Raw genomic sequence first — 13,660 nt, forward strand, 5'->3', positions numbered from 1 at the left:
GCTCTAGCCCCTACCAGTTAACTGGAATCAGTAAGCCTCACCTACGGAGGGAGAGGCTAACTAGTTAACCTTTTACATTCCTACAGCTCAGTCTTATTCAGTCTTTAAAAATAATAAAGTTAATGCGTGTTTGTTTATACTTTTCCATTTACGAGCGCTAAGGAGCAAAACCGCCTAATCCTACCTATAAATCAGGAAAAGGGGACATGAATGATCAAACACACTGAACAATGATCTATCATAGTTACTAAGAACAGTAAATCTAGACTTTCTTCTCTGCCTCTGGGAAAAACACTCAGAATAAAAATAAAGACAGATGTTAAAAGCAGAGGGACTGAAAAGTTATTACTGGTACCTCGCCATGCACCTTATATGCATGGCTCATGTTCTTAAAGGGCCCATCCTTATGCGGTGCAGAGCTCAACTGGGAGTTCATAGGGTTCAGCATCTCCCAGAAGCAGCTCAATCTCACACAGGATTGAGTCCTGATGTGTTGCTTTTGTCTGTGTAAAACTGAGCTTAACCTCTTCATTACTGCCTCTTACAATACCTGCACAGCCACACATCATAAAAGCCAACTCCTAAAAATGGCCTGAACATGCATCATAAGTCAAATGCTGGTCTGAGTTAAGAGTAGCAAAATGAATACATAAGAAGGGCCAAAATCAAGCCATATGTCAATGGACTTACTCTCACTGATTTTAGTGGATTTTGGGCTGCTTCCGCAGGGCTGAATTTAGCATTCATGCTACAGAAATGGTACTAATGTGATCAGGAATTGTCTTCGTGACAGCAGCTGCACACATAGTCTGCTCCACTTGGATTGTTCTTGCCCTGGGGCAACACTACACTACATGATGAATATGTGTTTGTGCATGCACAGATGGCCTTGCCAGCTCAGGGAGGTATATGTCCAAACATAAGGCACACCCTCTCTGACCCACCCCAAAATGCACCTCTGTTGCTGCTCTGCAGGGTCTAAGGATCAACCCCTTTACTGCTTTTGAAGGAGAAAGAATCAGATGGAAGTTTCACCTCCCATTCCTTGCACCACACCTAATCTTCCCACACCTGAAGGTGGCCTCTATATGCAACTCTCCACTGTATAATATGTGTTGTAGATCTGCCATGCTCAACTTCAGTTTTGGAGGGAGTGTGGCATAGACAATACAAGGAATGCTGTGAAGCAAGCAGGCTCAGGCTATGAAACAGATCCGCAGTGCAACTCTGGGATGCTAGCGCCTTTCTGGTTTTGTGCCAATATTAAGTATTAATGGGATGTGCTCTGAGCCCCTCTCATTTGAGATTTTGGTCACCTCCTGGGCAGGACCATAAAGCAAAGCAATATGCTTCTCTCACCTAACTTGAGATTGAGACCAGCTTTCACACCTGGGGAGGGAAAAGCGGTAAGGAATCCATTTTCATGCATCAGCAATACCCCATAATTAATTACTCAGGGAAGCAGCTTTTAGTAAGAATGGAAATAAAAATATTTTCTGCACAATACGCTCTTCAAAGTGACTAAAAAGAATAGCCCAGTCTGAGCTCAGGAGCTTTCCAGAACGGTCACTGATTTTTTTTTAATTTGCATTACAGCATTATCTATCAGAGCAAAAGGAGTGGCAGTTCTTTTCCCAAAACAGAAAACAAACACAAAGAGCCCTGATAAGTGATTGACTGTAAAATAAATAAATAAAATACAAAAATGCCAGTGCTATATAATAGTTAACATGCTGTTGAAGTGTGTGGCATGGTGATTTACATAGAAATAGACTATTTTGCAGCCCAGGAGACAACTTTAAGTTAGTGTAAATGTGCAGCTGGCTGAACAGTTACTCCCTCACTAATACAGCTCTGCACTCTTTAGTTTATCATTGTGCACATTATGCAGAAGAAGGAATGAAAAAGAGGCACCAGTCTGCGGAAGTAGCACTATTAAATCAGCCACTGAAAACAGGGCTGCAATCAGCTCAGTTCAGCTTTTCAACTCTTTTGTAAATTTGTATTTTCTTTTAATCTTGTGGTTAAGGCAAAGCACTGAATTCCAGTCCTCGTGCAGATGCTGACTTCCTGAGCCTGGGCAAGCCCCTTTCCCTCTCAGCCTCAGTCTTCTTATATGAATGGGGACAATTATACTGCTGTGCTTCACAGAGATGAGAGAATTAACCAATGTTTGTAATGAGGAGACAAACCACAGGTTGAATCTCTCTAGTCTGGCACTCTCCGGTCTGGCAACATCCATGGTCCAGCATCATTTTAATTGGCCGGATGTTCACTTATGGGTGTGGCCAAGTTTCTTGCAGTCCCATAAAATTTGTTTACAGCCACCAGTCCTGGCTCTCAGTTCTCTGTGCTGTTATTTGGCTCTAATTTACCCCTAAATGTCTCCTACCAGCCCAGTAAGCAGGGGAAGTATTGCAATGCTGCTAGACAATATCGACCTAATGTGATCTGGCAAATTCTCTGGTTCAGCAACAGTCAGAAGCTGGATTAGAGGTGTTGAATCTGTATTTGCTTCATGATCTTTACACCGTCAAAGGAGCAAAGTTTGAAGGAGGGCCTTTGAGGAGCCTGTTCGTCTCCACTTAGCCTCCTCTTAAGCCAACAATAGGGAATAATGAACATTTCTTATTTTATACTAGGAAGAATTTTGTATACTCACATATACACAGATATATGTACTTACATACACCTAGCCAATGAACAGCAGGAATCGGGGTACTACACAAACCTGCTGCTTTCTGAATACGATCAGTACAAAAGCAGTCTTTTGAGTCTGACTTATTCATGATAAAGACTCAGAAAGCTAATACTGTTTTCTTCTGATGTGAGAATGTTAGCATACAGTTTTCATTAAAAGCTATTCCAACAAGCTGCATTAAAGTGCATAAGCCAGGTGATTAGACTCGAACTTCTCCGAATTAGCCACATTTTGTACACTGGCATTCATAACAATGTTGTTCTTCTGAACAGGAGGGCTGGCATTAATCTAACCATGTAGTACGGAAAAAATAGTGTTAGATGGCTGCTTTATTTATTTTTAGTAAGTCTGGTATAGAGTAGAAACATAGGAATGGAAACCCAGACAAAGACCACTGATCCATGTAGTACAACCACCTGCATAGCACAGGCCATAAAAATATCACCCAGTGATTCCTGAAACAAACCCAATAACTTGCGGTTGAACTAGATCATACATTTTAGAATGGGGTTCATTCTTGAGGTTAACCCTATCATGGCTCCTGCACTGCTCTATACAAAATGATTCAATGGAAGTGAGTTCCGTCTCCTCCTCATCAATAGCATAGCCAAACAATTCTGCAAACGTACAGAGCATAGGAAAATGGTGAATGGCATTCTTTCTTGATGCTCGCTAGCAACCAATTTAAGACCTGAAGAATAAATATCTTTTCCTTTTAACTATTAACTCAACCAGAGTAAGCGTACTGAATGATTTATTAATGTAAACACTGAATCCTTTTCCTTCCTGCCACCCACCTATATTTTACTAAACTATTAGCCCTAGAGAATTCTGTGTGTTGATCATATTGAGCATAAAAAGTGTTTCTTCTCTTTTGAACATGTTTTCTTTACATTTCAAGTACCCATCCCGTGCTTGTGTCAAGAGGAAAATACGGTTGGCCTTCACTATTCCATTCACTATTTTAGATACCTCTATCATCTCTCTTTTTACATACCTCTATCATTTCTCCTTCCCAAACAAAATCATGCTAGACTTTTTAATCCCTCTTCATATGAAAGCAGGTCTGGCCTTACCATGAGGCAAACTGAGGCAGCTGCCTCAGGTGCCAGACTGTGTGTGTGTGTGGGGGGGGGGGGGTGCTACTAGGACCCAGAGTGTAGAAAACTGTGTCTGCTGCTGGTGCATATGTATTCTCTCTGCTCTAGATGCACAGAGATGGTGGAATGCTGTGCTGGAGGAAGGAGGGCACAAGGGATATAACAGGCAGGCAGGAGAAAAGGTGGCATGGGGGCATCATTTGAGCTCCCCACCTCAGGTGCCAAAATGTTGTGGGCCAGCTCTGAATGAAAATGCCCTCTCCCGGTGCTTCTAATAGTTTTCATTACCCTTCGCTGCAATGAAGTGACCAAAACTCAATGCTGAATTCCTGGCAAAGTCATTCTATCAGTTTACATAATGACATTATACAATTCCCATATGACTCCACTTCTTTTAAAATTAAATGTTATATTGGCTTTTTGGAGTGCTGCTGCACATTCAGCAGATGCCTCTGTGACGTGGACACCTTTCTTCTGAGAGGTCTCAACCAACTCAGAAGCCATCAGTGTGCATGAGTAGTTTTAAAATGACTCCTCCAATGCAAATTATCTTGCAAGTCAATTCTGAGGTTTACTCGAGATGTTGTTGCCTAATCTAATAGTCTAAATATTTGAGGAGACTCTCACAATGATCCACAATTTTTACTCTTGTAAATAAGTTTGACCCTTCCAATAAATGATGGCCACCTTGTATTCTGCTCCTAACCTTAGAAGCACCTTGCTAGTAATGTCGTTCCATTTTGAGAAACTGTTATTTATCCTGGTTTTTACGTCCCAGCTCCTCAACAGTTTTTAATCCATGGCAAAATTTTACCATTCAACCCACAGCTATCAAGTTTCCGTAATAGTCTATTGTTAGAGGCTCCAAAAGAAGTTTACTGAATGCCTAAAAGTATTGAATCCAATGGTTCTTCTGGATTTATCATTTTGTTACTTTTCTTCAAAAACCCTAGTGGGTTAAAGACAACCTGTCTATCCTTACAACAGCTGTGCTTTATTTGCGGTGGAAACCCAGGAATTGCCATACTGGATCAGATCAGTGGTCTGTCAAGGTAAAAATCTGAACACAGAAATGAAAGGCCCTTGTATTAACCCCCAACACTTCTACTTTGGCAGTTAGCTGGAATCTCATTACACTGTCCAGAGTCGTTCTCAGGAACAAGTATTTGCCTCTCCCTTTTACATCTCTCCCATCCAGACTCTCTCATAATCTCAGTCACTTCTGAAATGTAAACATACTAAAAAAAAAAACCAATTGCTACTAGCATCCACCTCTGAGATATCTTTCTCTTTCCCATCCCTTCCCAGCTCAGAGTTCCCTTTTATTCTAAATGGTGATTGCTTTGGTAACACTTCTGACCTTGACTTGTGCATGAAAAGGGAGGTGGAGGGAGAGAACGTGCTCAAGAGAGAGGCAACTCAAGAGCAGGAAATCTGTTTACGTATTCTGAGAGCACATCTTCAGAGAGGGATGACTTGAGAAAGAGCGAAGCATGATGTGCATGCCAAGGCAAGCACTTCATGACTTATTTATAAGGGACGGGGCATTAAAAAAATTGCTAAAGGAGAAAGAAGAGAGAAAAAAATCTGACGTACCTTGTCGGTGTAGACGAAGAACAGGATCACGATGGTGAGCTCCAGCAGGAATACAATTAACAGCATGATAAAAAACTGCCAAGAGAAGAGGGGACGGGGGGGAAACAAAAACCCATAAACATCAAAATCTGTTTCATCTATGTCCTGCTGCAACAATAACTACATTTCGCCGGTCATGCATCAAAAAGGGCGCTTTTGTTTTATGGACCGCAGGTAACACAGTGACTGCTTTGAGACCAACTGAGGGGTACGCACCATGCAGCAGGAGAAAGCAGACACAAGACTAGTTGGGGACAGAAACAGGACTGGTGTGCTTCTGCTCCTGCTAGCTTCCATGAAAGCAGGGTTAGGTCCCACAGGACATTCTCAAAGTTGTTGAGCCCTACAATTAATGTGCAGCTCTGATGCTTTGGTAGCTGTCCTGTTTGACAGCAACATCGTGAGGTTCCCACAGAGGCTGGCCTTTGTTTGTTTATTTATCCAAATCTTTGCAGTTAATGAAATGGCTTTGACATCTCTATCTCTTTCTGCACAGACTGCTTCCTTATGTGGAACAATAAAGCCATAGGTTACTCCATTGGCTACTGGGAAAGTGAAAGGAACATTTAACTGTTTGTGTACAAAGTTACCCTGAATGGGAAGGTGTTTCCTATATACTTATGGCATTAGAAAAAATGCGCAGATTAGTTTCTTGCTATGAGAAAACATCCCCCCTAATGCAAAAAAATGAGATTTATAAAAGTACATGAATTCCTGGATTAGGGATTTCACTTATCAGCTTCAAAAGAGTTCAGTTCTTGTTGTCTTCAGTGGGAACAGAAGCAGACCAACACTGAGCACACCTGAAAATCTTTCACAGTATGTGATGAGAAAAATGTTGCCATTCTGACTCTAGACAGGCTGTGGGGCAATCATGGCAGAATGGCACTGTAGAGAGCTACTACGCTATTTTTGTCTGTCTCCAAGGATTTGTGCAGGACGGTTCCCTGCAGTACACAGGTCTGATGCAAAGTCCACTGAAATAGACAAATAGAATCTTATTGATTTCAGTGGGCTTTGGAACAGGCCCTAATTAACAGTTCATGGAGGTATGAAAAGAGGACTATTTAGAAATCCCATTAAATCAGGAGGCTGGCATAAGATTGCTCAAAAGCTGCGTTGCCCCCTATCACTATACCTGCCTGCAAGACAAGAATTTTATAACTGAGCCATATAGCTTTGATTGAAACCTCAATCTCAGAGGTGAAAAATCTACTGCTCCTTTTGCTTCTGCCACTCAGTTGCAAACCTATAACACTGCAGTGACTAAAAAAAAAAAAAAGCCTTATTAGAGCTTTTCTTTCCCGATGACTGGAAGCCAAATCTTTGAACCTATGAATTCCTGTGATCAAAAACAAAGTAAAAGATCTGGAGACAGAAAACAATTTTCCACCAGTTCAAGGATACACTTTTTCTTGCATTTAGCCACAAGAGTCTTAAGTTTATTTTCATTTCTTCTTTGCTGGGATCTGAATACTAGACTGACCCTACTACCATAAATTGCTTTCACCCAGTTCTGGGTCTAGGCACTCAATCATGGCAGCAACTTCCCAGACTGACCTCCATGTCCTTACCATCCAGAAACGGTTCTCTATATGTTGGTGAATGTGGCTCTTAGGGCTGGTGCGGAGGGCGGGGCTGCCCCTAACCAAGGCCTCGCCCTTTCGGGGCACATGGAGCAGGGTGTCCCTCACACCTTGCCCAAGGGCCTACGCAGGCTGTTGGCTCCCCTGGCTCCATTTTTCTCCATATCTCTAGACCCTGCTGCCACAAACTGACCTGCTTTTCTATTAACATCCAAAGTAAAATTAAGTCAGACATGAGAGCCAAGGCAGGCTTGGCGTAGAGCAAACAAGTGAGAGCCTATGCAATGTGCACCCCAAACCTCTCACCGTTTCTTTTGCAGCTTCCTTTCGAGTGAGCCCCCACACCCGGATGATAAATAAGAAGAATAAAAAATAAGCTTTGCTGCCGTCCTGTGTGACTACAGGCTGTTGATATAATAAAGATTTATGTGCTGAGAAGCAATAATCCCAAAGCAAAGTGTTCATGTAGAACTCCGTAAAGAAGATTAATCTAACCATATAGCTAGAGATGCTTCACCACACCACTTGTCAAATGGTAGGAGTCAACAAAGCCGTGGTTCACAAGAGGGGATTAAGCCAAAAATAGTCCCATAGACTCTAGTACTCAGTGGGAATTAAGGAAGGGGAGGAAAGGAGGCCCCTCCCCATCTTGCTACAGCTGCTACTCTACCCTAGTCAATTCCAGTGCGAATGAGGAGTAACGGAAGTTCGAAGTAGGAAGCCTAGTTCGAACTACCTAGTTCGTGCCGCGTGTAGCCACGCGGCACGGGGTTCGAACGAGCGGGGATTTAAAAATGGCGGCGCCCCGCTTATGCAAATGAAGCCCGGGAAATTCAAATCCCGGGCTTCATTTGCAATTGCGGTATGCCTACATTACCCCGCTAGTTCGAACTAGCGGGGTAGTGTAGACATACCCAGAGAGTGTTGGGTCTTTTTTTAGGAATTGGCTTGTTTTGACCTTGTTTGGAAAGGGGATTAACTTGATTTTTGGCTTATTGTGGAGTCGGGCACTTATTTACAGAGTGAAATAGAACAGGAATAGAACATAGGGTCGCGTTTCTTCACCTCCACTGAGCATGACCTTTGCACAGTCAGGGATCTAAACCTTTTAAGTACAGATGAAAGGCAGCCTGCAAACGACTCTGGGTAAACAAGTCCTGACCGTTCAGTTTATGCAGAATTGTTTCCTTATGAGATGTTAATCTCTACCCCTCCCCCATCACACAGCTGAAATTTGGCAGCACTTCTATCTGACTAAAGGTTTTGGCCCCCTCACATTCATTCTGAGAATGAAGTGGCTGTGATTGACTGACAAGTATTTTAATTTGCCATTTGTAAGAAAACTCCACTGAAATAGGATGTTTTTAAAATGTATATGTTCGATCAGACAGACTATCAAACACAATCACTGGCACTCTAACAGAAAATAAAGGATTGATAAGAAAGAGGCAGCATGGTCTGATTTGCTACACATAGAACTGGGGCATCAGAAATCTACAGCCTAATCTTGTCTCTGACACTAATTTATCACTGTGTGGCATTGGGTGAGTCACAATCAATAAAAAAATGTAATATACTTATCTACCACATCAGGATGCTCAAAGGATTTACTACAGAGAGAGTCTGGTATAAGACTTGCAACATGCAAAGTGCTAAGTAGCATTAGTGGCTTCATTTAAATTTATATGGCTGCCGCGCTGAGCCGACAAACAGCTGATCAACTGTTTGTCGGCTCAGCGCGCTAGTCTGGACGTTCCCCTGCCGACATGAAAGACTTTTATCAACATCCCCTGTAAACCTCATCCTACGAGGCATACGGGGGATGTCGATAAAAGGCTTTCAGGTCGGCACGGAGCATCCAGACTAGCGTGCTGAGCCGACAAACAGCTGATTAGCTGTTTGTTGGCTCAGCGCGGCAGCCATGTAAATTTAAATGAAGCCACAATTATTTAAATCGCGGCTTCATTTCCCTTTGCCTATCTGTCTAATCTACATGCCTCCATCGACGGAGGCATGTAGTCTAGACACACCCTTACAGTCTAAGGCACATATCCTGCAAAGACACATGTACTAGCGTGAGAGCGCTTACAGTGTATAGTGCATCCAGAAGTTGAGTGGGTTACAGCAGGCTACTGTATTTTGTTGTATAAGCATTTTAAAAAAGCAAAAGCACCTACACTTATCCACCAATTATATATTGCCAGAATCTTGCAACTGACATGTATTGGGCCACTGAGTATGGAATATCCTTCAAACTTAGGACTTGTCTACACTGGTTTGGTTGCCAAAAACTTCCTTTTGGCAACAAAACAGAGAGAGAATTTATACTACAATGTAACCTTTGTCAAGAAAAACACCCAGTTTTGGCGACAAAAAACATCCGATCCTTTGAGAAACTTTTGTCTTTTCCCCTCCTTTTATTGTCGACAAAGAGCCAGTGTGGACTCTTCTGTTTGTTTTGTTAAGAGAACCGGCTTCCACCAGTATCCCACAATGCCCACCTTGATGGCTCTGCTCAGCGTTTTGTGATCTCTGCTGCCCTGCAGGCATGTACCCCTCCCCTTTCAAAGCTCCAGGAAGTATCTGACAGCTGAGTGAGCTGCTCCATTTGGAGAACAAACCAAATGCAAATCATTGGAGTGGTTCTGTTCTAGGGATGTAAGCGAGCAGTCGAGTACTTGACTACTCTACTTGCATTCCACACCACCACCCCCTGCAAAGACCTGGGAAGAGTCAGCTGCTCTTGGGGTGGCTCAGCTGTGGCTTTGCTCTCCCTGGAGCTCCAATCTCTCACAGCAGGTGGAGAAGCGGCCAGGGCTGCCCAGTGCTTGGCTAGGAGCCGAGGACCGAAGCCCAGGTGGGCAGAGCGCAGGAGCCAGGCAAACTCAGTGCTCCCAGGCTGGGCTCAGGGAGATGCAGGCTTGCATTGGCTGGGCTGGTGGTGCTCTGAGGGTGGACTTTCCATGATGAGCTGGGCTGATGCCGCAGCCAACGCTGTGCAGAGCCCTGAGGAGGGCTGGTGGTGCTTGGGGCTCTGTATGGGCTGGGCAGGCAGGGACAGTGCCTCTGGCCTGGCTGGGTGGTTGGGGAGCCTGGTCACACCCCACGGGCACTTGGAGGGAGGCTCTGACAGCCAAGCCACTATGGCTGAGCTCGCTGCTTGGCTGGAACAAGCCCAGGCTGGACACTGAGCGCTGCGCACCAGCAGTACCAACCCACTGGGCTCAGAGGCAAGGACCGGAACTTGCCCATCATCGGGGCTTTGTCTCCGGTGGGTGCTCTGTGGCTCAGCCTGGGCACACCGCAACCTGAAGGGGCAGAGCAGGGAAAGCGGCCGAGCTGGGCTCCCGCAGGTGTGGGCAGCGCTTCACTCTCCGCCAGCTCTGGCCCTGTGATTCCTGACTGGGCTGTGCCCGTCTCCTTCCCAGTTCACATAGTGCCTTGGCTGCTGTTACCTGGCATGTCGAGCAGCCAGTACACAGCCCCCGCTTCGGGAGTCCTTGCCCAAAATGGCTTGGACTTCACTCCATGGGGCTGGAGGCACGAATAGATAGGTCAAGCAGTTTGCCACAGCCCTTCGGCTTCCTCTGCTGGCTCTAGGATGTGCGTGGTGGGCAGGCACTTGCCGAGGTCATCAGAAACTGGACAGGAAAGTGGCGCGGAGGTTAAATAACATTTGGAATGCGGCTTCCCAGCACATGATACTCACCTATGGGCTGCCTTTTGCTGGGCTTGCTCAGTGCATTTCACTGACCTTGGGGCTGGCCGCAGACAGGGGCTGCTGAACACAGTGCGAGCCAGGACTGAGCCAGCTCAGCTCAGGACCAGCTTGTGCCAGGTCCAGGAGCTACCTCCATTGTGCAGTTTAAATGTAGTAGGAGCCAGGCTATTGCAGTGGGGGTAGCTCCCGGATGCTTCCAACCCTATTGACTAGTTGTTTCTTAGCATCCCTATTCTGTTCTACCCTGCTAGGAACACAGCAGCAGGCAGACTGCTGCAGAGACTACTGTGCTGTTTTGACATTCCTTAGCAAGGAGAACTCACAGAGGTACCAAGGAATCCCAAGAAGCTCAGGGATCAACTCTACCTTCTTATAACACTGCACTCTGGGATGCTTACCCACAGTGCTTTGTTCTATCAACAGGGCGCTAGCAGTGTGGCCACTAAATGTCGACAATGGGAGGCAGAAAACTGGTTTTCACTTTTGGCAACTTTTACATGTCGACAGCACTTTTGTTGCCAAACCTCAGTGTAGACATAGCTTTAGTATTTACCCTTTCCTTCAGAGCTCACCAAAAAGTAAGAACCAGGACTCATGGAAATCAATGAAAACTATTACTTCACTGAGCGAAGACTGAGCCCTTGTAGCCAGACATAAAGCCCCATTTTAACATCCATCTTTGTCTGCTTAAAACCATGCAGGGCACATAAGAGCTGGAAAACAGCATATTCTTTGAAAACCTTGGAGCAGGAGGTTTAGATATGCTGGCTCAGTGACCGTGACCAACTGTAAGCAGAGATAGGAGGGTGGTCAAACTAATTGTTGACCAAGAGGCTGTACATCGTGCCCTTGACTGAAACCCATATTGATACGAACACATACCCGTCCATGGGGGAAGGAATCTCCCGCCCAACAAGAACATCCGGCAGTCCTAATTTAGTTATCTTCCTCTCTTACAAGTGTAAATTAACTTGTAACTTGCTTGTAAGAACTGGCACCACAAAATGGACCAGTAAAATTTGGTCTCTGAAGATAAGAAAGAGAATACGGGCCCCCAGGGGTATAAAGATGAGTCCAGCAGCACATTTGCTTTGTGTGTCAATCTACCATCTATCTGCTGGTCGGGTTTGGTGTTTGACCTCCCGAGGTTCCAGAGGGGACGCCCACCTCGTATTCGTCTTTCCGAGGAATTGAGAGACCGGCCCTGGCCTGACACGCTGGAGTCGAGAGGCACAGAAGGGGGTAAAAATTGTACCTGGATGTGGTCCTTTGTTTAAGTATATATACATAGTGTTAGAGCTCTTTAAAGATTAAGCTGTCACTTGGTACCATTATTTTCTATTTTCTATCTTTACCTTTTTCCTGTAACCATTTTAAGATCTATATTTTGCTAGTAATTAAGAAATAGAGCAATAGCCATTGTAACCATATGATTTATAAGTTCCTTTAATAAACCTGTAACTCTTTAAGTTTTTAACCTGACTCCTTCAGTTGCTGTAATAGAACCAAGCACAATTTAAAAGAACTTCAGCCGGTCATAAAGGGACAGACATAGGGAGAGCTTGGGCGTTTGGATCTGTGTCACTCCCAGGTGTCAAGATCCGTTAGGGCACCTTTCCAGCCTTTCCCAGGCTGCCCGCTGCGAAGGAACTTTTGTGTTCTAGCAGTTAAAATCTAAAGTGTAATAAGCTCTTCCTACACACTAGGGCGTCTGTTAGCCTGTTTGGCTACCCTCTGCGACGGGACCTTGGTCCTAGCAGTAAAGTCACGGACGTTAAACACTCGGGGCTCCTTTCAGCCTTCTGGGCTGCCCGCTGCGACGAGACTTCGTGTCTTAGCAGTTAAAGACTTAGGAGACATACCCACACACACTGCCCTGACCGTCGGCTGACAGCCCTAAATATGGATTCAGGTGCTTACTCTAGGAATTAATGTTGATAAAGGTTAGCTCTGGTTTTACAATACAAAAATCAGCCCAATACATTTGCTTTAAAAATCTCTAAAAATAATTTTTCTTTAACATAATGGCATATGACATATGCATAATACAAAATGGTGTGGTGCAGTATAAAGGTTTTATCAATGCTCATTTAAAAAAATCAGTTGTGTTTCCCCCACTTTTAAAAGCAAAAGCTTTTAATATTTAATGTAATAGGTCTCATAAAAGTCTTATTTTGCATAAATCCCAGAATGCCTCCTGATTTGATATGTTAATTGGGAATAGGAGCATTATGAAAGGCTCACTTATGCTGTCTTGGATAATATTTTTATGAATATCAAAGTAAAGGGAGCAGGAGGAGAAGGTGGGATGGGAACAGTACTTCCACTTTAGAAATAACCCCTATTGCTGTTTGGAAATCTTTCCCACTAAGTCAGGACAGGAGATGATAACAAAAGATGCCCATGTCATGAACAATAACCATGACTGGAGCCAACAGACAATGAAATAATGATCTAGGAATGAGGGAGTTTTTTAGGACTTGTCTACACCGCTTTGTATTTTGGACTGGAGGTGAGTGTTAGAAAGTGCTGCACTGTAACTTCTTGGTGTGGATGCTGCAGGCATGAACTAAAGGTTTCTGCTTCACATTACTGCACACTCCTGTAAGAAGAGGAGGACTATGTTAAGGCAAACTAGGAACCGTTTAGTTTACACCTGCAGCATCCACAATGGGGAGTTATGATGCAGCACTTTGGTATGCATTGCTATTCACACTCCATAGTCTGAACTGCAGGGCAGTGTAAACATAGCTCTATATTAGAAGCATGTCACAGCAGATACTATACCTATTAAGGATGTTAAATATCAGTTAATTAAATAGTCGAGTAACCTCGTGAATTCTTATCGGTTAGTCGACTATTCTATAGACCCTGGGGGCGGTGCCGGCAGCAGTACGGGATACCAGGTGGGAGCTAG

At 44.3% G+C, this 13,660-nt stretch overlaps 1 protein-coding gene across 5 annotated transcripts in view; it reads right to left on the bottom strand.

The window, feature by feature from the left end:
* The window catches only part of TSPAN4 (tetraspanin 4), a 708,227-nt gene that overhangs the window by 76,022 nt on the left and 618,545 nt on the right, over positions 1-13,660 (bottom strand). For all 5 annotated transcript variants that reach the window (XM_075928231.2, XM_075928235.2, XM_075928234.2 and 2 more), the window contains one exon: positions 5,398-5,472. In XM_075928231.2, coding sequence (XP_075784346.1) covers positions 5,398-5,472 — 75 coding nt within the window. The remainder of the gene's footprint in view (positions 1-5,397; positions 5,473-13,660) is intronic.

The sequence above is a fragment of the Pelodiscus sinensis genome, chromosome 5 (genome assembly GCF_052426305.1).
Source record: "Pelodiscus sinensis isolate ZL-2025 chromosome 5, ASM5242630v1, whole genome shotgun sequence".
NCBI classification, from domain to species: domain Eukaryota; kingdom Metazoa; phylum Chordata; order Testudines; family Trionychidae; genus Pelodiscus; species Pelodiscus sinensis.